The sequence below is a fragment of the Protopterus annectens genome, chromosome 10.part0 (genome assembly GCF_019279795.1).
Source record: "Protopterus annectens isolate FY-2018-M chromosome 10.part0, PAN1.0, whole genome shotgun sequence".
NCBI lineage: Eukaryota > Metazoa > Chordata > Ceratodontiformes > Protopteridae > Protopterus > Protopterus annectens.
This window is the reverse complement of record NC_056744.1, coordinates 369309787-369334654: the sequence shown is the minus strand read 5'-3', so window position 1 is coordinate 369334654 and position 24868 is coordinate 369309787. Positions and strand designations below refer to the sequence as shown.

At 41.4% G+C, this 24868-nt stretch overlaps 1 protein-coding gene across 7 annotated transcripts in view; it reads right to left on the bottom strand.

Annotated features, from left to right (window-relative positions):
* The window catches only part of LOC122813133 (phosphodiesterase 4D interacting protein), a 1898306-nt gene that overhangs the window by 318241 nt on the left and 1555197 nt on the right, over positions 1 to 24868 (bottom strand). For all 7 annotated transcript variants that reach the window (XM_044085281.1, XM_044085280.1, XM_044085276.1 and 4 more), the window contains 2 exons: positions 21550 to 21666; positions 13599 to 14121 (listed from right to left, as the gene is read on the bottom strand). In XM_044085281.1, coding sequence (XP_043941216.1) covers positions 13599 to 14121; positions 21550 to 21666 — 640 coding nt within the window. The remainder of the gene's footprint in view (positions 1 to 13598; positions 14122 to 21549; positions 21667 to 24868) is intronic.

Below are 24868 nucleotides of genomic sequence, written 5' to 3'. Positions count from 1 at the left end.
GAGGGACTGGGATTTCTTTAAGTGGAGCATGTCCAACAGCTCAGGGTTTGACATGGCCTTGTATGTTAAGCAGAGAGCACCTTTGAGTAGACAAAATGCCACAGAGTATAGCTGGAGTTTTTTTTAGATGGTCAGTAGAGGGCATCTGATTTAGGCCTGTGATTCTTTTAGTGAGGTATTTCTGCGGCCTTTCCAGCTGTAGCAGATGTCTTGTGAGGTACATACCAAACGGGGTATTGTACTTTATAATGGGTCTAATGAGGGATGAGTACAGTGTGACAATGACCTCCTTTTTTCTGGATGAAAAGCTCTTAGTGATGAGGTGTGCCACATAGAAGGATTTTCTGACTGTTGTGGCAATGTGGTTATCGAAGGTGAGACCACTGTCCACCTGTGTCCCTAAGTCTCTTATCACACATTCTGTGTTTAGTGTACTGCCACCTATATGGTAATTCATGGATACATGTTTTTTCCCAAAGGGGATAACAATACATTTCTTGGCATTGAGCTTGAGCCCATGGCTCTGGCACCAAGCATCTGTTTCTGTAAGGCCCTTTTGTAGAATATCCACATCATTTGGGGATTCAATAATGGCTCCCAGTTTGCAGTCATCTGCAAACTTTGTTAGCCAGAGTCCCTTAGTGTTGACCTGTACTTCAGAAAAGTAGATGCCAAACAAGAGCGGTCCCAGGACTGAACCCTGAGGTACTCCACTTGTCACTCGGCTGGAGCTGGATTCCCCAAACTATTTTTTTTTTTGAGGGGAATCCTGAAATATGAGATTTTTTGAACCTTAGGATATCTACCCTTCCGCTCACTCTCCCAAGCATCTTCGATTTTTTGAACCTTAGGATATCTACCCTTCCGCTCACTCTCCCAAGCATCTTCTCTCAGACATCACATTGCAGGTAGTTCTACAATTGCTTTTCTTTCTGTCACTGCTCTTGTGGCCTGCAATAGATGTTATGCAAGACTGTAAGCATAATGTTGGTTAACATACCCAGACTATACACATCTAGCCACTACACATCCCACAGCACTCCACAACATAGCCTTTAGGCCCTTCATTTTGTTGCCCAGGGCTGCTTTATTATCTTCTCTGGGTGTTTACTCCTGCAGCAACTTCCCTTCACAAAAAGGGCAGCTGTTGTCCTTCCGCCTGACTCTTCATAACCGACCATCTACTTTCTGGGCTGCAAGTCAAATCCTAATCATCTGCACTACAGACAGGAATTCTCCCGGCTGTGCTGGCAAGCTGCATTATCTGTCACGTTTTCTTGACATACTTGAAAAAAGTGAGCCTATACTAAGGTACAGACTATAAGATTACAAAGCAGAAACATTATATATCTATACACAACTAATTTTCATAACTGCTGCAACAATCATAATGCAATGCCTTCTTTCCCAGAAAACCTAAGTGAAGAGACTTTCTACAGTCATTAGCTGGTACTTAATCCCTTTCAAAATCCTGAACTGAAATACATCAGAAAAAAAAAAAAAAAAACAGAGCAGACCACACTGACAAATTCTGTTTCGGTTTCACAAAGAAACATGACTACCATACAGCGATGTCCACATTTATAAATAAATTGCGCTTCTTATCTACCAGGACATTCAGACAAAATAATTTAGAAATACAGGACAGCAAACTAAAAACAACACTTCCTTCCTTCTGGCAGACATCGTAGAACACAGAGAGTGACCCAGTTCAAAGAGAGACTGTGTAGACATTTCCCCAACACAGAATTAAGAATGGACCAAGTAAAGGAGGGCTTTTGAGTGAACCCGCACCTGTGCAGCAGGTAAGTGGTATTAAATGCCTGCTCACAGCTGCTGAAACAGTGGTAACTACTCTGGACATGGTCAAAACCTCTTCAGCCATTACAGTTTTTATTTCATTTTATTTGTCACTTGTAGCTTGATCAAAGCTCAACAGATAACAGGCAAGAAGGGATGCAACAGAGAAATACCACTTCTAAGAAAGCAGTAGTGCTTCATTTGAAAAGGGCAGGTCCTGGACTTAGGAAACAGAAACCAGAAGTTTTAGGTTAGCAGTAACCAGAATCCTTATCTTTTATTATTGTGAGGTATTAAACCATTCTTGTTCAATGGAGCCGTCTTTGGATTCTTGCTCTTAAAGTTTTACTGTCTGCACATGCCTCTCAATCCCTTAGCTCAAGAAATTTGGACAAAACCTAAAATAATGGAAGGACAAAATGGGGCCAGATTTTAAATATTGTTCCTATAAACTTAAAAGTTGGTAGAATAACATAATTTGGACTGGCATGCATTTTCTGAAGGATATGAAGTCTGAAACTCAAAATGTATATCATTATTTAGTAACTTCAATCTTCAGCGATTTCCAGAAAACTACAAATTTTATGAAGAACGGGCCAAAAATATAGGTGAAAATCTGGACAGTTGAGAGGTATGTTTCTGCAACACATGTCCAAGAAATAGGAAACATTATGAATCTCAATCAAATTTTCACCTACTCCTTTCACAGAGGATAAAATCATCTGTTCACAAATGTGGCTGCGGATATTTTGCTGAGCTAAGCCATGACCTAAACAAGTGAACTAATGAATAACCGAGAATGCATGCAGTCCAAGGAGGCTCATGATTCAGAATGATTTTATGGAAAATGTTGTGCAGATCAGGTCATGAATCCAAATGTGGAGCACTCCAAGTCAAGTTTCATGTCAAGACATAAACACAAGCAGCTGTTTAGGTACAAAGAAATAAGAGGGAAAATGCATTTGTGCAATCTGGCTATATAAACAGAAGCAAAAAGCTGCAACTTCAGGTCCAATAAGTAAAAGGAAATGAACACCACATGGCTGCAGGGACAGCAGAAGGCTTGCACCACTACAACACATCTCCATTCACATCTTGGGTCAGTCAGCCACTATGACCAAGACAACCCAGGATCAGTTAGCAACCCCAATAGCAGAGAGATTGACTGGGGAGGGTGGAAGTAAGTAGCCATCTTTGGCTTACCTACTCTAGGGGAGGGAAGACAGTGTGATCTTCTGCACCACCAATTCCAAGTCAATCAGGCTAACATCAGTGGTGTAAAGGGATAAATCTCTGACTACAGTCCAAGTGACCTGAGTTTCATTAGATGTTTGGACAACTGATGACACTGGAAAAGAGGATGAACTGGACTACCTTGGGAGTGAGAAGGTTAGGGTAGAGCCAGCCATACACACTACCACTATCCCTTGGAGGAAGGGTACCAAGGCATAATGGTCACCTGCAGTGGGCATTATGTTCATCAGGCCCCTTAAAGGAAATGTGTGGACTATACAGTCATAAGGACAGGGCATTATAGGCTACTGCTGTGACTCAGACTGCCCCCCCCCCCCCCCCCCCGTCCAGTGGGATAGGATTAGCTCATTCAGAAAAAAATGCTCTCATTGCCAGGATGACAGTGAGAGCATAAAGCACCCTCATAGCTGCCTAAATGATGCCCCCCTCAGACAGCACTCAATTCAGTTCCAGGTGGGATCTCCAGAGTGAAGAATGAACAAGTGCTGCTTGATTGAGGGAATGGGTTTTGTGGTTGAGAGGCAGAGAGATAAAAATAACACTGAAAAATAAAATTTCAGAAACACAGCAGGCAACATTATGGGACATGGAAATACATTCTCCACCAAATAGATCTAAGAGCTGTAGCCTGGACTTGCAAATGAGTATAAATCAATGTCTGAGATCACTAGTACTGTAGAATATGACTGTCTGGCTGCCAAGGCAGTCTAGGGCTTAATAAAACCATAATGGCTCTTTGGATGATGGTGTTCCATCATCAGTTCTTTCCAAGGCAGAATAAACTAGTAAAGCTGGGTCATGCAAGTGCTGATGGTAGGGAAGTAATGAGGATAAAACTTCCCTAAAAAAGTTGTAGCTGGGGGGCAGCCCCATATACTAGATGGACAGACAGGAACATCAGCAGTAATGTTTAGCACCTACTAAAGCTGACTGCCTTAGTCACTGCAGAAGCTGAAAGAAGTGCTTATTTGCCCCCATACTTGATGTCTGTCAAACATCTCCCAATTAAAGTCTAGTCTATTCATTCTGCCATACCAGAGAATTATACCAACACAGTATGAGCGTTACAGTCGCACAGAGGGGCCACCACAGAAGTAGCCGCGAGGGTTGCTTGTGCCTTCACCAGCACCACAGGAATGGAGGCACTTTCCGTGGCTGAAGCCCACTACTGGTTGGAGTGAAGACCACCGACGTTACCATGGGGACCCACACTATCTTCCTCCTGTGACTGAATGCTCTAAGACACCAGTTAATGAAGGCTACCAATAGGAAAATGTTTGGCTACTTGAACGTCTACACCCAGACTGTATACCATGCCACTGGCTCTCCTCCAAGGGAATGATGTTGCACGTGTCCTGTTCTGCCCACTCCTCCCCTTAAAGGATGTCCCCCCAAAATGCTTATCAATCTTGGGTCATCTGCAATCAGGGCTTTATTCCCCTAACCACCATAGATGAATTTACTCCAAGTTCTTGAAAAAATGCTTCTTAAAGCCCACAGTCTTATTTACCACAGAGTCCGGAAAAGGAGCTTGTTACAGCTAATAAAGCTATTGTCTGTCATCCAGAAAAGACTAGACCTAAACACTGTTGAAAAAATAGGATTCTCAGCTGAAAACTTGTTATATGGAAACTGAAATGAATAATGTGCTAAATAGAGGGTAAAACATTGGTGTCCTAATGATGACATAACAATAACAATAATAACAATAAATCAGCATCTTTAGGAAGCCATCAACATGTTACAGAACAGAGGAGAATCTCTGGTTGGAGATCATACTACTCAGAAGAACGAAACTGTATGGCTACAGGATATTACAGACATCCTCCATAGACATGCAGCAAACAAAGAGCATAAATGAAACCTTCCATTTTACTGAGACCCTACAACCGGCATTATGGGCATTTATTTTATATATCATAATGATAGTCTGTAATCCTCTCTAGGCAAAAAGGCAGCTACTGTTAAGAAATCAGGAAATGGTAAGTATTTGACAGGCTAACAACAAGAAACATGGGATTTCACAACAGGTAGCTGCATCAAGTCAAAGAAGAACAAGAGAAGTTGAATGTCTGTTTCTGCAGATCACATACCTCAGAGAATGAAGTCTTGTTGAGCAGAAGGCAGCTGAGAGTGCCCTGTACATTGTTAATCCTATGGGAGATGTGATAAGGACAGTACTGTGGCATATGTATGACCAACAGACAGTGCACGGTACACCAGATCCAAATGTAGCGGGCCATAACCTAAGGACCCATGCTAGGAGCTCTGTAGATACCAGCTGTTAAACAGCAAGCACTACGATTTTCCCTAGTATGCATGTGTTAAAAAGGCTAGATCTGAACAGATGATGGTGCCTGCACAGTACCTGCTACTGAGCTAAAGTACCACAGGTACCAATCTCATTTCCTGGAATGCATGGATGCTGTTACCAATGAACTACGGCTTCAGAATGGAGATATTTTACACTGTCCAAGCCACCTCTGACAGGCTACAAACAGCAATGGCTATGTTATTATAGACCATGTAGACCCAAAAACATGCTACAGGCACTTATACCAAAAGCAGACATCAGCTTATTTAGTGGTGCCACTGCATTAAAAAAAAACAAAACAAAACAAAAAACAATGAAAGGAAAACATGTTTAGATGGGAATATTTATTGTTTGGCAGCTACACTTACAATTGGATTTTCCAGGAGTGGGAGAACCACAGAATCAAAAAGAACTGCGCTGATAAAATAAAGATGACCTAATTTGCCCTAAGGTGATTCATCAAGGCAAGTCACTGCTTGAAGAACTGGCTATCCAGTCTTTTTAGGTAACGTCTTCCCAAACTGGCTTGCCCTAGTATCATTAATGGGTTCTACATGTAGGATGTAAGCAATATAACATCTACCAAAGATCTGTGTTCAATTGATTAGTCAGAATCAACAACAAACTGGGAAGCAAAAACAAAAAATAAAAAAGACAGTAACTTAAGACAAACTTTCTCCTACGAAAGCTTGACAAAACAGTCATTGGAGGGCACTACAACAGTACCAGTGGCAATTGCTCTCAATGTCTTTGCTTAAGACTCAGGAACAAAGCCAAAAATAAAGTGATACAAAGACCCATATTGACAGATAACTTTTAAATATTACTCTAATTACTATAAAAAGTTAAGAGTGGGTTTTGCATCAACATGCATTTCTGAAAAGTAAGTAGCAAGAAACTAAATGTATGGTATTACTGACAAACTATAATCATTAGTGATTTAGCAGAAAAATCAAGATTTTACAAGACACAGACAAAAATGCAAAGCAAAACCAGGGACTTTCTACAAAATCATAGACTTGTGACAGATACACCAGCGGCTTTAAATGTGCTATGCCACTAAATATAACTGCCTCTATTTTGGGTGACAGTGGAGTGTTGGTCTAGTTACAAGACTTTCTCAGTCAGACAGGCATATTTTCTAACTTTATAACTCATCTCAACCTCTTTTTCCCTTCTGTTGCCTCTCCTTTCTATTTCCTGTTCTAACCCCTTTCTCAAACACAGTCTTAGCAAAACAGTAAGATTCTAATATTTCTGTAATTTTTGTAATACCACCACAAGCAGAATTTAACCTTCTCTGAATTTTTAGCATAAACGCCAATAACTTCATTAGCAAATGTAAATAATCAATGTCTTATCACATCTACATGTACAGTCACATAGGTTCAGAGGTTCATAGGTAAGTAACTAGACTATTGGCCCAAGGGCCTACGTAAGCCTAGCCAGCAAGGTTCCATAGCTTACGCCACCCAGGAAAGTTATACAAAGTATAAGAGCTACATATAGTGTGTGTGTGTGTGTGTGTGTGTGTGTGTGTGTGTGTGTGTGTGTGTGTGTGTGTGTGTGTCTTTCGGCTTTTCCTGGTTAGGGGTCGCCACAGCGGAACTCCGGTCCGCTAATGATTGGCAGTTGATTTTTATGTGCTGAGTTGCCAGCCCTGACGCACAACCCTCAATGAAGGTACGCCCATTCACGCATGTCTCCACGCAGAAAACGCTCCAGCTGAGAGTTGAACCGGACAGCGTTTTACTGTGAGGCAACAGCGCTAACCTATAGTAATGTTTGTAAATTCCTTCTGCAGCTTTTCTCCCTCTGAAAATGGGCAAGTATTGCCAAATCAGACTTTGCTGGTAAACACAAAAAGTATGCACGTGGAGACTGAAGGGAAAAAACTCAGGAGTATAAAATGAAGCAGTTACACATTTAATCTCCCGTGTTACACTGCCAAGCCATTTCATTGTCTGATGGCAGAAGGAGCTCAGGAGGATGAAGGGACAAAATGCCTTACGTAGGAAGAGTCAGCAATGCAGGGGATATCAGCAGTAAGCAGTGGCTTAAAGCACTACAAGCTAAAACTGTGACCATATATATATATATATATATATATATATATATATATATATATATATATATATATATATACACACACACACACACACACACACACACACACACACACACACACACACACACACATTTATAATCTCAGAGCCATGCAGATTAATCCTACCAATAGTAACCTGATGCAGCTGGCTCCTTCGTATGAATAGTGATGAACAGAGCTGCATGACTTGATTGCTGACTAGAGCTGGATTGTGATAGAATGTAGCTACACCCCAGTGGTGCAGCAGTGCTCCTAGTGACAGCAGGTTCTTATAGCAACATTGTTGCATCATTCCGAATACTAAATTCGCCATCTGAAACTACTGCACATGCCACAAATTCAAGCACAGACAAAGACTCTTGTCATTCCATCCATCAATCTTCACAAGACCCTTTATCCACTCACAGGCAGCCAGACTCTATTCTGCAAAACAACTAACAAAGTAGGTAACACTTCTGGATAGGATGTATATTCGCTGTAGGAAACATCGGGTCTATATCACATAATCGAAATTCCAAAATATCGAACACCATAAGCTCGAACTTGGAATTTTGAAATGTGATAACATCGAACACTCAGAATAGCGATTTTTTTCCCAGGGAAAAATTATGCTGTTCTGAGAAACATACACACAACACAAGCACACCAAAATAAATAATCCACACACATACACTTAACAAACCCTACTTCTAACCCTACACTAAACCGTACATACATTCCCATCTATCCACTAACCTTAACCCGCACCCTAACCCTAAGGTCCGTAACTTATCGCACACTTACCCTACGGAGCTATACACAAACAAACAAAATAATACACACACATATACTTAACAAAACCCTACTTCTAACCCTACATTAAACCATACATACATTCCTATCTATCCACTAAACTTAACCCACACCCTAACTCTAAGGTCCGTAACTATCGCACACTTACCCTAAGAAACTATACACAAACAAACTAATTAATACACACATATACACTTAACAAAACCCTACTTCTAACCCTACACACATTCCTACCTATCCACTTACCTTAACCCGCACCCTCACCCTAAGGTCCGTAACTATCGCACCACAGTGGAGGAAATAGCGAAGCCATGGAACGGCCCACTGAAATCTTGCCCTAGGTAAGAATTCGATGTTCCGTGGCATCGCTATTTTCAGCCTTCGATGTAGTGGTGTCGATATTATAACATTCGACATTTTGCAATGTCGATATTATAATATAGACCTGAAACATCACATCACATATACACAACTAAGGGAAATTTGTAGGAACCCATGCAAACACAAAGAGCACATTAAAATTCTGCAAAGAAGGTGCCCTAGTTGAGAAAATGAAGCACCGAACCAAACACATAGTGAGGTCAGCATGCTGACCACTGTACCACTATACTGTCCAACTGCTTATGTGCACATAGTGAGGTCAGGATGCTGACTGCTGCACCGCTATACTGTCCAACTGCGTATGTGCACATAGTGAGGTCAGGATGCTGACCGCTGCACCGCTATACTGTCCAACTGCGTATGTGCACATAGTGAGGTCAGCATGCTGACCGCTGTACCACTACACTGTCCACTCTGTACCACTACACTGTCCAACTGCTTACATATACGTACATATGTATTTATATACATTTAGGTGTACATAGGTATACATACACACTAAGTGTGCTTGTAACACATTATTGCACTTGCATGTCTGGTTGTATGCTGATACACACACACACACACACACACACACACACACACACACACACACACACACACACACACACACACACACACACACACACACACAGCACACACACACAGAAGTGTGAGTAGGTCAGGCCTGCTAATACCACAGTATGCATGCACAATTAAGTCTGTTACGTTTCTGTACAAAATTGCTCTTTTCAGACCAAGATCACATGATGCAAAGTCACAAGAAACAATGCTGTGTGGATTTGGAATAAGGGATTTTAGGTTGTTTTATCAGTAACCTTTTGGCCAAAGATTGCTTGGACAAATTCACTTGAAATGACACATTAACAAAAATTAAAATTATTATTATCAAAAACCTATTTTGTGTGCGTGTGTGGGTATTTCATCACTCCCACATACACAATTTAGTAAAAGCAACTTGCACTCTTCCCTTTTAATATAACTCTGAGCTCACCACACCTCAAGGAAAGGGGTACAGTGATCTTGATCACACAGTAGCGTGTAGCTGTTTATGTGTTCGAGTTTCTGTTAGTATTATAAGTTTTACAAAGACTTTAGTTATGTGGCAAAGATTTGAAATTGGCCTATAATCCTTTACCTGAGTAGCTGTGTGGACTACAGGTAAGTAAATAATGGTTGCATGTCTGAACAAGGGAGGAACACAATGCCAGTAGTTAGAGGAAGATTAAATAGCATCAGTCAGGAGTTTTGCAATTTTTTCAGCTGATAGTGTCAGCAGCGTTGCATTAACAAGCTGAATTTTGCAGCTGAGGAGATAGGTTTGGATAATAGGAGTTTAACTTGTTTCTCAGTTATGGCTTTGAAGTGAAATTCGGCAGCTTATGAGCCAGAGGATAGAGTTGAGGAGATGTGATATCTATGTCTTGTGAATGTGTTAGAGTTAGTCATTTTGATAAAGTAGTTGAGGAAATCATTAGTGAATGTGTTTTGGGCTTGATATTGGCTGCACAGTTTTGTTATGGGGGTCAGGAATACTGCCTGTGAGCAGTTTTATTTCTTTCAAGAAATATACGGCAAAAAGCTTGTGCACTTTGTCTTTGCCTTAAGTATTGGACTTTAGCTCTATTTGTGTGAATCTTAATGGATTTTCTCAATTCCAAGAATTGCTGAAGGGAGTTGTGATTTGAGGGGTTCTACTCCCAGGCATTCCAGTCCTTGAGTGTATTTTACATGTTTTGTTCTATGTCATCTGCAATCCAAGGACATTTTTGTCCTCCTAGTTTAATGCAGGTTGTGCTAAAGAAGGTTTGTATGCCAGTGATTACTCTTTCCGGAAAGCATAGGAAATTGAGAATTCTAAAGGGACATGGGAGGGTGGCAGGGGAACTTACCCCTGCAAAACTGCTTTGTCACAGTTGCTCATAAAATGACCAGCTGTACATGCAAACTAAGAACGACTATACTCAAGTTGCCACTTAAAGGCTACTGTAATACAGGGTTCCATGAAACCATTAAACAAACCTGATCCACACAAAGGAGCTGTTAGCCCCTCCCCCTGAGTAGATCAGATGTGTACTGGCATCTCTTTCTCAAACTCCTGACCTGTTCTCTGACTCTACCTTACTTATTGAACCTGGCTCACCAGCAGTCAAGACCGCTGCCCATCACTACTTAGCTGACTGTGATTATGGACTTTCTTATCAATATTTTCTGTAACAAGAGAAGTTCACTGCAAAATATCTGGTGCAGAAATTCATTAAATTAAGGAGAAATTGTTGAAGAAAATGCCAGTCCTTGGCTGGATCTTTTCAACAGCTGGATATGACAAATGATGTGCTGCAGTCCTGAACCATGGCCTCTGTGGGTAAACTAAGAAAGAAGATGCACACCAGCTCTTTTCCGCCACATGTAGTGAAAGGTCAGTCAGATGTGTTGTCTGTCAGTTATTCCTGCACCTTAGTGTACGGCAGTGTTAAGTTTAAACTTTCTTTTTTTTTTTCCTTGTGTTACATACAATAACGGTGACACAAAGAGGTGGTACCCTGACTGCAGACCCTAAAGACTTGGTCAAGTCATCTGATCTGGGTGCTACATGAACTGATTGGGAGGAGGGGGAGATGAAAGTGAGTGCTTGAAACTTAGGTGGCCTATCCTGGAAAAAAGGGAAATGGTCATCTCTCAATATGACTACCACTTGGTAGAGTCCACATAGCCACCTAGTACAGCAATATGAAGAAAGGGTTAATGATTAATACTTTGTTCAGCCAAGCAACATAGTGGCAGCCATCAGTGGATATCCACCACAGAGCCCCGCACTGCAGGCAATGCTTTGACAGTGTGGTAAAAGGGAAAAGTCATGTATGGAAGTCAGATGGTCCATCCACCTATACCAGAATATTCAAAGAATTTTCCTACTGAATCTTTGCCTTTTTTCTGGAAACAAACCAGTAAATAGTACAACAGAAAATGTAGTGCCAGAAAAAAAACAGCAGGCCAGGAAGTCAAAACATCAGCAGCAACAAGGATTGTTCCAGGAAAATGGATCTACTAATATCAAGCGATGATGTTTTTTTTCTATCACGCTGTTCTTGCTGTCTTCCAAAGTCACCCCTTAGGATGAACATCTACCCATTTTTCAAATCATTCATTTCAGTTCACTAGTTTACCCTACCTTCTTTAGAAGTACAAAACAAATACAATAAGCACCACCTTTATTGTGAGTTTTCCCACTGAAGACTTCCAGGACAAAGTCACTGATGGGTCTTGATGTAACTTGGCAATTCTGTCCCAGACCTAGAGATTTATCCACAAAAACAGTAGCTGTTTCTTATCTAGGAGAAATGGACTCTGCCTGCTGGATCTTTCCTTTTTCTGTGTTAAGTCTATCCAGTTGCATCCACCTAAATCTTTATATTCTTCTAGAAGGATGGCTGAAACTGACCACAGGATGTTTTTTGTGAAGCTTTTTTAACATGCGAATGTGAAAGCTAAACTAGTAAGGTTCCGTGGCATGTTTACATGATTACAAATAAGCGGACCTGTGTTTGATTCTTCATTATACAATGATCCTTTGCAGCTTTTATGTTACATAAACAGTATCAGTGTGAGGCGTATGGGGAAACCTATGGTAAACCCAACTACTACAACCTGAGAAGCCAAAAAAAAATAAATACACAGTAGACCCACAAACAGTTTCACTTTGGTGTTATACTATCATATTTCCAATAAAGATTTTTTTAATATCTTTTTGATGTTGCTGCCTGCCACCCATTAGTGATCCCATGACCCACTCAGTCCTCTTGTTCCCCTTGCATTGAGAGACAATCATATGTCATCATCCAGGAAGCCATCAGTTTTCTGTTCAACTCTATGTCCCATTTCCTCACAGCTGCCTGACAGTTACACTTCACAATGTGGGTAGCCTAACTCATATGCATTCTTCCTCACACATGGATCACAGCTACAGTGCTTAGCCCTGCTCATGTGATACAAGCATCCATGACTCACATTGCTGCCTGATGTATCCACAAGCCTCAGCTGGGAGTCATTAGTGCAGATGAGCGGGCTTGTATCCTTACCCTAAGACAGCACATTCAGCATCAGGCACTGAATTCCACCCATTCATGACTCATTTCTCCCTTAACTGAGATGCTGCTCAGTCATAGGGCCATCTAGGCTGCAGATAGGGCTTCATCACTTTGCACCAAACAGCAGGTGACACAGACATTTTTTAAAATGCCTCTTTGCCAGACAAGAACTATGTCTTAGTCCATAGTTTCATAATGATTACACCTGTGTTGCATCACTAGTCATACCACAATGCAGCTATTACAACATTTTCAGTCACTCCCTGAAATATAGAGAGAGCTAAATTTTGGCAATTCAGCAAACTACATTACGGTAACAAGGTGCACATCATGCTGATAATGGGTTTGATTCCTTCAGTCTCCATTTGTAGACTCTGCCATTCTGAGTAAGTTACTTAACCAAAACAGTGATTCGGGGTCACCCTTGTAAACAGGTGCTTATGTTTACTAGGCTTAGCTGTTTAAAAAAAAAATTAATAAAATATTCCTATAAAATGGCATGAATGCTACCAATGGTTTACCATTAAACAGTATTTGTGTATGCAAGTTTATTTGCTTTAGTATATAGTTCTAAACAAAATGCATGAGTGTTGGTGGGGAAAAATCATCTTTGGTTAGTAAGATAAGGACGGGTAACCTTACTGTTTTACTTCATCAAAGCCAGTGATAAGACATTGACTTACATACCACACTCTTACCACACTCGGTAATCCTGCTGAGTTACAATGGAATAAGCTAAACGGCAAAGCACTAAAACAAGAAGCCACAATTAATTCATTTATTTTACTACATAACAGAACACAGCACAGTAATAAATACCTAACACCTCAATTCTCTGATGCTTTCTATTGGCCATACTTACCCAGGCCATGTAGCGGATCTTAGCTGCTCTGGGATAGATTGCTCCAGCCTGGATTTCTTCAGCTGAGCCTCCAGTGATGCTACACGTTCCACCAGCTCTGCAAGCTCCTTGGAAGGCTTAATCTTCAGGTTGGGAATGTCTCCAAAGCTGTCAGACTGCCAACCTTCATCCTCATCAGCAATGCTTGGAGATGGAGAAGCCTGAAAGGTGGTGTTCTTCATAATTTTTGAAGGTCTCTCCATGCTGGAAGCATAGTCACTGGTGGTTGAAAAGGAGCGGATGCGTGCCTGCAGGTTTCTGATTACTTTTTCAGAATTTTTCAGCTGCGTCTTCAGATCCTGGATATGCTGCTGCAACACTGTGATGTCATCTGTTTTCCCATACTCCTCCAACTGATGTTGTTTTTTCATGCTGGACTTGAGCGGCCAAGGGGAGCTAGTGATTGCGAAGTCATACTGAGGATTCAGCTCAAAAATGCAGTGGTCATTCTCAAAATCTCCTTGCAGTTCAGTCTCAGCGCATTCTGGAAGGAAAGGTGGAAGATGTAAGAAGGGATCAAAAAGAGTGACCCAGCTTCTGTCCCTATTACAGTTTTGGCAGAGTAAATATCCTGTGATATTAGGCCAACATATCTTTAGTACTCCTGCATCGATATCAATTTACGATACCAGGAAATAGAAATGGAAAAGTAAACTTAGGAGGTTAAGCACAGAAAGTAAGGAACAAATGAATATGTGTCACTTATTTAAAATTAGCACAAAACTTTAAAATTAGAAACTAACCTTTAACCAGTCCACAGCAAAAAAAAAAAAAAAAGTAGTGACCTGCAAGGACTACAAATGCACACTTGTAAATTATTATACCATAATTTAAAAACACCACTGTTGAGATGGAAGTCACCTTAAACCTTTTATTAACAAATAAAAATAACTGATTGAGCGCTTTCTTCCCTTTACATAGGGATTTCATCAGAATCAAAAAAAATTCCCATAGTCCTTCATTTATACCTTGTAAGTATGACATCATCAATTAATTAATATTTAAAAATTTAAAAACTTCTTGACCAACAATATAAAACATTTTAAACTCTATTAAAAATGTTTGATCCATAAAATACATAAATTATTTAAAACTTTTATAAAATGTTACAAAATCATACTTACACTTTTAAATTCATTTGGCATTTGAAACCTTCTTATTTAAAATAGGTTTGATGGAAATTACTTCATTCAAGCCAGGCATTTGCCCAGCTTGTAATTTAATTTTAAATTATTATACCAGTTTTTTTACTTTATTTTATTTATTTTTTGCTATAGAGATGGTGTATGTTTTAGAAATGCAACACTATGTAAGACACTATGCAAAGAAATCATTTGTGAAAGGAATATGTTCCCACTTGGGGGTGGAGAATGTGAGGTATTTAGGCAGTAAATAAAGCTGAAAGAAAAAGTAGAACATAGAATAGAAGTAAACAAAGGTGACCCAAGGCCATGGCCGGGTAATCTTTCTATGCAGGGCGAGGAGTCTGGTGAGGGAGAAGTGAACATGCAAGCAGTGATGCAGGAGAGGAGGGTGTACATTATTTAGTATTACAATGTAACAATATAAAATAATATAAGGCATCCAGATAGGGAAATGAGGAAGCTACAGGCAAGTTCGAGAGGATGGAAGAGTGGACATTACTTAGCATTATAATGTAACACTGTAATATAAATTGTCTGCATAGGAAGATGGGGGGAGCCGCAAGAAGTGATGCAGGAGGAATGAGTGGATATTACTTAGTAGTAAAATATAACAATGTAAAATAAGGAGTCTAGGTAGGAAAATGGGGCACATGCAAGCAGAGATGAGGGAGAGGAAGGGAGGGTGGACATGCTGGTATCACAGAAACACAAGCTAATGACAGGAGGCAGTGGGACAAGGGGATGCCTAGAATTACCTGTTGAGTGAGAGAGAGGGGTAAAGCAGCACGCTACATATAGGAAGTCATCAAACAGGAGGTTAGAGAGGATGAAGAGCACCAAAATTGAAGGTGGAAAGGGTACAGCTGGAATTACAGGTTAGGTTAAGTGCTCAAATAGTTAAGGTAGTTTAAGTGCTCAAATAGTTAAGGTAGAGGAAATGGGGGACAGCTTGTGATCTGATATAGTGTGCCATCCATCAAAAGCAACAAGAGAGGAGGAGGAGGAGAAACTGGAGGATAGAATAAAGGACAGGGTAAAAGAAATATGTGAATTCTCATATGGAATCTGAATTGACCTGGAGGAGGCCAGAAGACTCTGAAATCCAAGACAGAGTGGGAGCAGGAAATGAATGTGGTCATGGGCCATGAAGGTAATTACAGAAATAAAATATGGCTTACGAGGGGGGAAAGAAGGTGGTAGGGAGGTAGCAAAGGGTACATTACACTCAGGCTAGCAAAAAGGGCATACAGGTGTTATAAGGCAGCAAAGAATAAAGTTAAAAAGAAGTTAGCAGAAGGGATCAAGATGGGAAGCATAGCAGAAAGAAGTGGCCAAACTTAAACAATAGACGGATGATCACATAATGACAGAAGGTTGTACCGAAGGAATACTCTGCTTCAGTTTCCTCAAAGGAAATCAAGGGGAGAGTGCAATGCTGAAAGGGTAATTGTGCGGTGGAGTTCGGGGAAGAGTTAAGGCAGGCACTGGGTGGCAGTGAAGTGTTACTGAACAGCTGGGTAACTACAGCAGAGCTAGTAAGGGAGACGGCTAGAAAGGTGCTTGGTGTGACATCTGGACAGAGGAAGAATAACAAGGAGCCCTGGTGGTGGAATGAGGAAGTACAGGAAAGTGTACAGAGAAGGAGCTTGGCGAAGAAGAAGTGGGATTGTCAGAGAGATGAAGAAAGTAGACACGAGTATAAGGAGATGAGGTGCATGGCAAAGAGAGAGGTGGCGAAGGCTAAGGATAAGGCGTATGAAGAGTTGTATGAAAGGTTGGACACTAAGGAGGGAGAAAAGTACCTGTACTGATTGGCTAGACAGAGGGACCGAGCTAGGAAAGATGTGCAGCAGGTAAAGGTGATAAAGGATAATGAGGGAAACATACTCACAAGTGAGGAGAGTGTGTTGAGGAGATGGAAAGAGTACTTTGAGGGGCTGATGAATGAAGAGAATGAGAGGGAGAGAAAGTTGGATGATTTGGGGATAGTGAATCATGAAGTACAATGGATTAGCAAGGAGGAAGTAAGGATAGCTATGAAGAGGATGAAGAATGGAAAGGCTGTTGGTCCAGATGACATACCTGTGGAAGCATGGAGGTGTTTAAGTGAAATGGCAACATAGTTTTTAACTAGATTGTTTAATGAAATCTTGGAAAGTGAGAGGATGCCTGAGGAATGGAGAAAAAGTGTTTTGGTACCGATTTTTAAGAATAAGGGTGATGTGCAGAGCTGTAGTAACTACAGAGGAATTAAATTGATCAGTCACAGCATGAAGTTATGGGAAAGAGCAGTGGAAGCTAGGTTAAAAAGGGAGGTGATGATTAGTGATCAGCAGTATGGTTTCATGCCAGGAAAGAGCACTACAGATGCAATGTTTGCTCTGAGAGTGTTGATGGAGAAGCACAGAGAAGGTCAGGAGTTGAATTGTGTCTTTCTGGACTTAGAGAAAGCACATGACAGGGTGCCTAGAGAGGAGTTGTGGTATTGTAAGAGGAAATTGGGAGTGTCAGAGAAGTATGCAACAGTGGTACAGGATATGTATGAGGGTAGTGTGACAGCGGTGAGGTCTGTGGTGGGAGTGATGGATGCGTTTAAGGTGGAGGTGGGATTACATCAAGGATCAGCTCTGAGCCCTTTCTTATTTGCAATGGTGATGGACAGGTTGACAGACGAGATCAGACAGGAGTCCCCGTGGACTATGATGTTTGCAGATGACATTGTGACCTGTAGTGAGAGTAGGGAACAGGTGGAGATATGCTCTAAAGAGAAGAGGAATGAAGGTCAGCAGAACTAAGACCGAATATATGTGTGTGAATGAGAGGGAGGATAGAAGAATGGTGAAGATGCAGGGAGTAGAGGTGGCGAAGGTTGATGAGTTTAAATACTTGGGATCAACAGTTCAGAGTAATGGTGAGTGTGGAAGAGAGGTGAAGAAGAGAGTACAGGCAGGATGGAGTGGGTGGAGAAGTGTGTCAGGAGTGATTTGTGACAGACGAGTACCAGTAAGAGTGAAAGGGAAGGTCTACAAGAGGGTAGTGAGACCAGCTATGTTATATGGGTTGGAGACAGTGGCATTGACAAAAAGGCAGGAGTCAGAGCTTGACGTGACAGAGTTGAAGATGTTAAGATTTGCACTGGGTGTGACGAGGATGGACAGGATTAGGAATAAGTATATTAGAGAGTCAGCCCAAGTTGGAAGGTTTGGAGACAAAGCCAGAGAGGCAAGATTACGTTGGTTTGGACATGTGCTGAGGAGGGATGCCGAATATATTGGGAAAAAGATGCTAAGGATGAAACTGCCAGGTAACAGGAAAAGAGGAAGGACTAAGATATGGTTTATGGATGTGGTGAGAGGGGACATGCAGGTGGTTGCTGTGACAGAGCAAGATGCAGAGGACAGGAAGAAATGGAAACAGTTGATCCGCTGTGGCAACCCCTAATGGGAGCAGCTGAAAGAAGAAGTGCAATGCTGGGTGTGAGGTAAAGTGGGCAGATACCAGGGTAGACAGGGAGGAGTTTAAGATGGGACTGGCTGCTGTTAGGGAGGAAAGATCAGCGGGACCAGATCAGCTGCCTCCAAGGGTCATTACAAACCTGACCTGTGCTGTGTGATGGCTGACCACAAGTGAAGTTGTGCAGGATGACTCCAAGTCAACAACTGGGAAACCCCTGTATGGGGGGGGGGGGGGTGCAGAAGGAACTTGAGTCATGTTAGCTTAATAAAAGTAGCAGGCAAGGCCAGCAGAGTACTGAATTATATTAAGAAATATAACATGCAAACAGTAATGTCATAGGAGACACTTAGAAATGAGTATGTGAATTTGACAAAGAACAGCTTCCAGAATGGTTATTCGGTGGTGTGTCAAGGACAGATAAAAAAGGGGGGTAATAATACTGTTTGCAAGACGGGTTTCCAATAGTGACACAGGAGGAGAAGAAAGTCAGCAATAGTAGACTTGTGGTAATAACGGGTTACTGGCAGGGCAGGACGATTGCACTGGCATTTGCTTATAATTCCACCTAAAACTACTATTAAGGAGTTTAAGAGGATTATTTGAAAGGTAATTATCTTCCAGCAGAGAATATTATTCAAGGCTGGGGACTGAAACCTGGTAATCAATACTGAAGATGTACTGGGGGACAAACCTGGTAATCAATACTGAAGATGTACTGGGGAACAAACCTGGTAATCAATACTGAAGATGTATTGGGGACAAGCCTGGTAATCAATACTGAAGATGTACTGGGGGCAAACCTGGTAATCAATACTGAAGATGCATTGGGGGACCTAGAAGGGGGAATGAAGTAAATGAAGTTAGAAAGAAATACACGAGAACAGCTGGAATGCAAGATGTGAAAGTAGGAGTAACGCACACAGAATTTACATATTATTTCCCAAGGTACAACAACTGCATTATACTGAACAGAATTATATTTCACAGCAGCATAGGTATTTAACTGAAAACTTTGAAACACATCCAAAAACTATATCAGACCATGTACCATTAGAGAGTAAAATAAAAATGGAAGGTAATCAAGTACCAAACTATTAAAAATAGAGAAATTTAAGGAATGGGTAGTGGAAAGCGAATTAAAAGTTGTTACGAAGAGACAGAACCAAGATGCTATCCTCCAAAAAAGGAAGCCAATCTGGTGGTCCCCAGCCATAAACAAACTCTACAACAGAAAAAAGAAACTGTTGCAAAAAAGAGTAAAATCCCATGATTCGAGGAACTCCCTGGTCAGCCATAAAGAAATCCCAATCACTCCGAGCTACATGCTCTAGGGACCTAAACCTTGTCAGCACAATAAACAGAACATGCTGGAGGGAGAGATTCCTGTCCCAGTGACTTCCCATACTCTGGAACAAACTACCTATCTATATCAAACAAAGCTCCTCATTAGCACTCTTCAAGAAAAATCTTGATGATTGGATGGGAAATAGGAAATTCACCCTGGGGATCACCTCTGGGGTTCTTCTCGACAGGGGCACAGGAAAATAATTTTCTTGGGTGGCAAAAGCCAGGGTACCTTTTTGGCTAGGCTCATATAGGCCCTAGGGCCAATAGCCTAGTACCTACCTATAACAAATTCTTCAGAAGGGATAGCTAAGTAGTGAGAAACAATGAATATGGAATTAAAAAAAATAGGCTAGAAATAAGAGAAAAAAAAGATACGGAGAAAAAGGAATGGGAAACATTTAGAGTGATTATCAAAGGTTAATGTTTTTTCAAACAAAGGGAAATCTTACAGAACAAGAGCTGGAGCAATTGCTGGGTGCTAAAGGAAAATAAGGGAGTATTTGGATACTGTATGAGTTTAGAAAGGTTGCTGTTAAGCAAGTATTTTTGATAACAATGCCAGAGCACAAAAACTTTTAGCCCAGTGACCTAGGCAACAGAAAATAGAAAGGGGTATTGCCATACTTAGGGACCCTGTGACTAAAAAAATAACCAAAACAGAGGGGAATAGAGGGGGGACACAGGCAACAAGTTATAGGGGTAATTACTCCCTGGATGTCCAAAAATACACTTTTACACTAAAGGCTGTGGGCATCATGGAATGGACCATCAGAAATGGTTGGTGCAGAGGGAATCTGGAGAGATGTTGACATGGGACAGGCTGAAAAAGGATAAGGTAGAAAGTAGGGATTGCAGAGAGGTAGATTGCTAAATTCTGTTAAAAGGGTATACTAGGCAGGATTACTATCTCCTGCAACTGTAATGGTACTAGCACATCATGTGATTATATTCCCTTAGGGGACAAAACAGACAAGAAAGTACCCGTCTCAGTGGACATATACTGCCAGCTAGGCTGTGTAGGTAGAATATGTTGTTCTGCAATTAGATATGTAAGAACCTATAATGCTAAACACTGCAAAACTAAGACGGCACACCACAAGGAGGCCTTAATGTAATGTTATAGCCTGTCTAGTACACACAGCTGCTGTATGTAAACCACCTTCCAAAAACTCTGAAATACTTCACTCACGGGCAATGACTGCACAGTGGAAATCAGATAACTGGATGCAAGAAATCAATCCATAATGAAATGTGAAAAATATATCTTTCAAGGACATTTTACACAACACATTGTAGGGACTATATCAGAAATGTGCAGTATCATAAAATCTTGCAAAGATAACCTTAAGTGCACATCAAATCTACATTTCTTCACATAAATTACTTTACCCAGTAATGGATTATCACAGTTTATAACAGAGGTGTGCAGTTCTCCATTCAACTTTCAAAAATAAGCTGTCTTGTTAAATATCCACCATTCTTAGGTTCCTGCCATGGTCATGAGCTCTACTAGTGAAATAACAAATTTCTGAATTCTTTTCAACTATTCGACATATCCAGCACTCCTGAAAAAAGTTACCAAACTGCTTTCATGTTCTGTAAGGTGAATACCACTAACTTCAGCTGTTGCATGGACAGGAGCAACAAAAGCAGAAGAACACAGCTTTACTGTTGCACTGTTTCACCTTCTGTCACTTTGTAGCCACATCATGAGATTTTCAACAATGCCACAAAATAAATAAGTAAATGTGTCCCCTGCAGACTAGCTGTCCATTCCATAGACAACTGCAAGCAATGACACAACTGCTTCTCAATCTGCAGGATTTCCAGGGTCCCCGTCACCATGTAAGCTCTTTCAGGGCAAGGGATGTACTTAAAACGTCAGACTGACCATTAGTGCCTATTGTACACACTGTTTAACTTCCAAGTCTCTGCTTTGTTTAAAGCAAAAACAAGTTACATACCTGGGCTGCTGGCTTCCTCTCTTTCTGCTTCATTCTCACTCCTTCCACAGGTTTCGTACCCCAGATCTTGAAGGTCTACCTGCACCTGTTTGCTGTCTTGTTCCACTGAGGGTTCAACTAGGAAACAAAGAAGTGGGAAAGCTTAACATGAATAAATTAGTGGAGTCACTATAGTCTCCTCAGACACGCCATATCATCAGTTTATAAGCTTTCACCAACCTTAAAATATTTCAGAGCCGTTCTGACTTGTAATGACTAACCAGGAATGTTGTCACGTTTCATGTCTAACCAAGTGGAAGCTGTGGTATGCATGCAGAAATTATCTCTGTTATTTGTCATTAGTGGTTCAGGGGATACATTTCTGAAAAAGTTGCCAAGAACTACATGTTCTGTAAACCTTATTTTTGCAGGATTTGGTGATCCTCAGAATTTAAGTACAAACTAACTTCTGTGTCTTACTGGAGCATAGTTATGAAAATGTGTATGAAGCAGGAAGTGGTTTAAGTTAGAAGGCAACATAAACCCATTCTAAGACTGCTAGAGGACAATAAAGAAAACATCTGGAAAAGTTGTAGCTGCTAATTAACTACTGACCTTGTATTTTCCTGGTGGAATCAGTAGACAAATGATGGTTTTACAGCACTCTGCAACATTTTACTGCTCATCCAAGTGATGGTTTTACAGCACTATGCAACATTTTACCGCTCATCTAAGTGTGTATTCCTTTATACTGCTCTATAAGATAAGAGTCTGTCATCTGGACCTCATAAAAGGTTCACCATCTGCAGCCATTTCTAAGAACAATGGTACCTATAACATATCAGTTCAGCTTTTACTGTGTCAGAACAGACCACCCTGAAAATGGCAGTTACTTCTAGTAGCACATATTGGGATCAGGGACTCAGAAAAAAAGTATGCCAAAAACACTAGTAAGATGGTTGGCATAATGCATGGACTGTGCAAAACGATACTCTGTTTCATTTGGAAAGAATCTAAATGGATCAGTGCCATTTTGGTGGACACATTTGTAGCAAAAGTATAGATAGGCAATGATCCAGATTACATGCAGTGTTTTGGGATCACCTGTCCCATGCTTTAGTGCATGATCTACACTTGGAGGGGATCAAACCATCACCAGAGGTACCATGAATCCTTCTCTGCCTGCAGTCATTGAAACTCCACTCAATTTACCAAGGTGCCAAAACATTCGGTACCAGATAATGCTGCTGCTCACCATTTTTGAGTTCCTTTAGCATGTAGCATTACCAACAGGATAACAGAATAAATGTCGTTAGATACACAAAGAAATGTTATAGCATGCCAGAATAGTGACTGCTATGTTAACAGGCTGACAAAGGAAGCCCCAGGATAACAGTCACTATACTGTCAGGGGAAAGAAGGGACAACATGCAGTTATAGAGTATAAGCAGAAATAAGAGGGACAGAAACTACTACATCAGGAATAAGTAACAGGTGGGCCAGAGGAATAGGGTCTCTACCCTCAATGCCACATTGACCCAAGTAGAATTATCAATCTGGGCAATGAAGATCCAAGCAAGAGAAGGGGAAGTTGAGTGGTCAAAGGCCAGTTGGAGGAAAGAGTCTGCTACAGGTACATGTTCCAGCACAGACTGAAGGCTTGTGCCAGGCAGGAAGAAGCTTACAGGAAAAGGCCATTGTAAGGGTCTCAGTCATAAATGCATCACAACACAGTTCCATCTTATTGTGTCTGCTACATGTACGGCTCCTGTTATGGCAGCATACAAAAAAAAAAAAAATTGACTCCCACAGTAAAGAGGTCCTTGGGCAGGAGACTCCCACAGGCCTACCAGTTCACACCCTAAATGCAGAACATGCTAGGATCTTGACAGTAAATTACATCCATCCATCCATTTGTCCACAACTCTTTTCTCCCCATTCTTTGCGCATCAGCCAGGGTGTCACTTCAACAGTGACAATCATCTAGAGACAATATTTACACTGTTGGGTGGCTAGCCCTGCTGCAGTTGCTGTTCCATACCACACACACATGCACATACTCACAGCTATGGCCAAGTTCAGCCTGTCTAATCCACCTACTGCAACTCTTTGGAAAGTGGGATGAAACTGGAACACCTAGAGAAAAAGTGCAGTTGTATACACTTAACATGAATGTAGATGTATTCACTGTTGCAGTCCTGACCTGTGGGATTTCCTGCTATGGAAGCCCTTGGCCAGCTAAACTACCAGAGTAAAAATATACCTCCCCCTAAGGCTGGTGGATGCCCTACCCTGACGTCAAGATGGTCGGGTATAAAGGGAGCCAGCCGATGTCATGACATCAGTTTTTTCTTGCCCATTAGAAGGTAGGATACCCCAGGATGAACCATAAGCAAGGGTCAAAGGTAGAAAAAAGGCCCTGTAGGGTAAACACCCAGGGGGGTCTCTGGTTAGTGAAGAAAACAGAAGCAGACTACTACTGTAGGCAAAGGAGGAAGGAGGGAGGGAAAGAGGACTGCAACAGTGAATACACTTGAACATCTACATTTATGGTAAGTGTACATAACTGTACTATGTTCTTCATGTTTCACTGCTGCAGTCCTGACTTGTGGGATTTCCCACCATGGAAGCCCTTGGTTGGCACAAGTACCAGCATTGTCCCTCCTCCTGTGGCTGGTGGATGCCCTTTCCTGATGTCAGTATGCTGAGGTATAAGTGGAGTCCAAAGATGTCATGACTTCAGTTATTTTCTTGCTCCTTGGAAATCTGGAAATCGGAGCCCCCCAGCAGGAGCAGATGGTCAGGGTCAGATGGCTAGGGCTGGGATCCCTAGGGAGGCAAGAGTCAATTGCAGAAGTCCAAGATAAACAGGAAATAGAAACAGCCTACCTTGTAGGCAAAGGAGGAAGGAGGGAGGGAAACCAGGACTGCAACAGTGAATACACTCGAACATCTACATTTATGGTAAGTGTACACAACTGTACTGTGTTCTTCATGTTTCACTGTTGCAGTCCTGACTTGTGGGATGATTCCCAAAGCTGAGATGAGGGTGGAAGGTAAATCATGGAGACGAGAGGATGCCCAGCAAGATGGCAGTGGCAAATCCTGCTCTAGACTTTGAGAAGGCTCATTAGTAGTAGTGTTTGGTAAAGGTATGCAGAGATGACCAGGTAGCGGCTTCCAAAATATCTTTGGTAAGGACCCCATTCAGGAAGGCAGCAGAGGTAGCAGTGGTCCTAGCAGAGTGAGTCCTTACAGTTTCAGGAGGCTTTTTGTCATGATGGCAGTAACAAAAAGGCAATACAGTGAGACAGCAACTTGGAGATAATCTGTTTGGAGA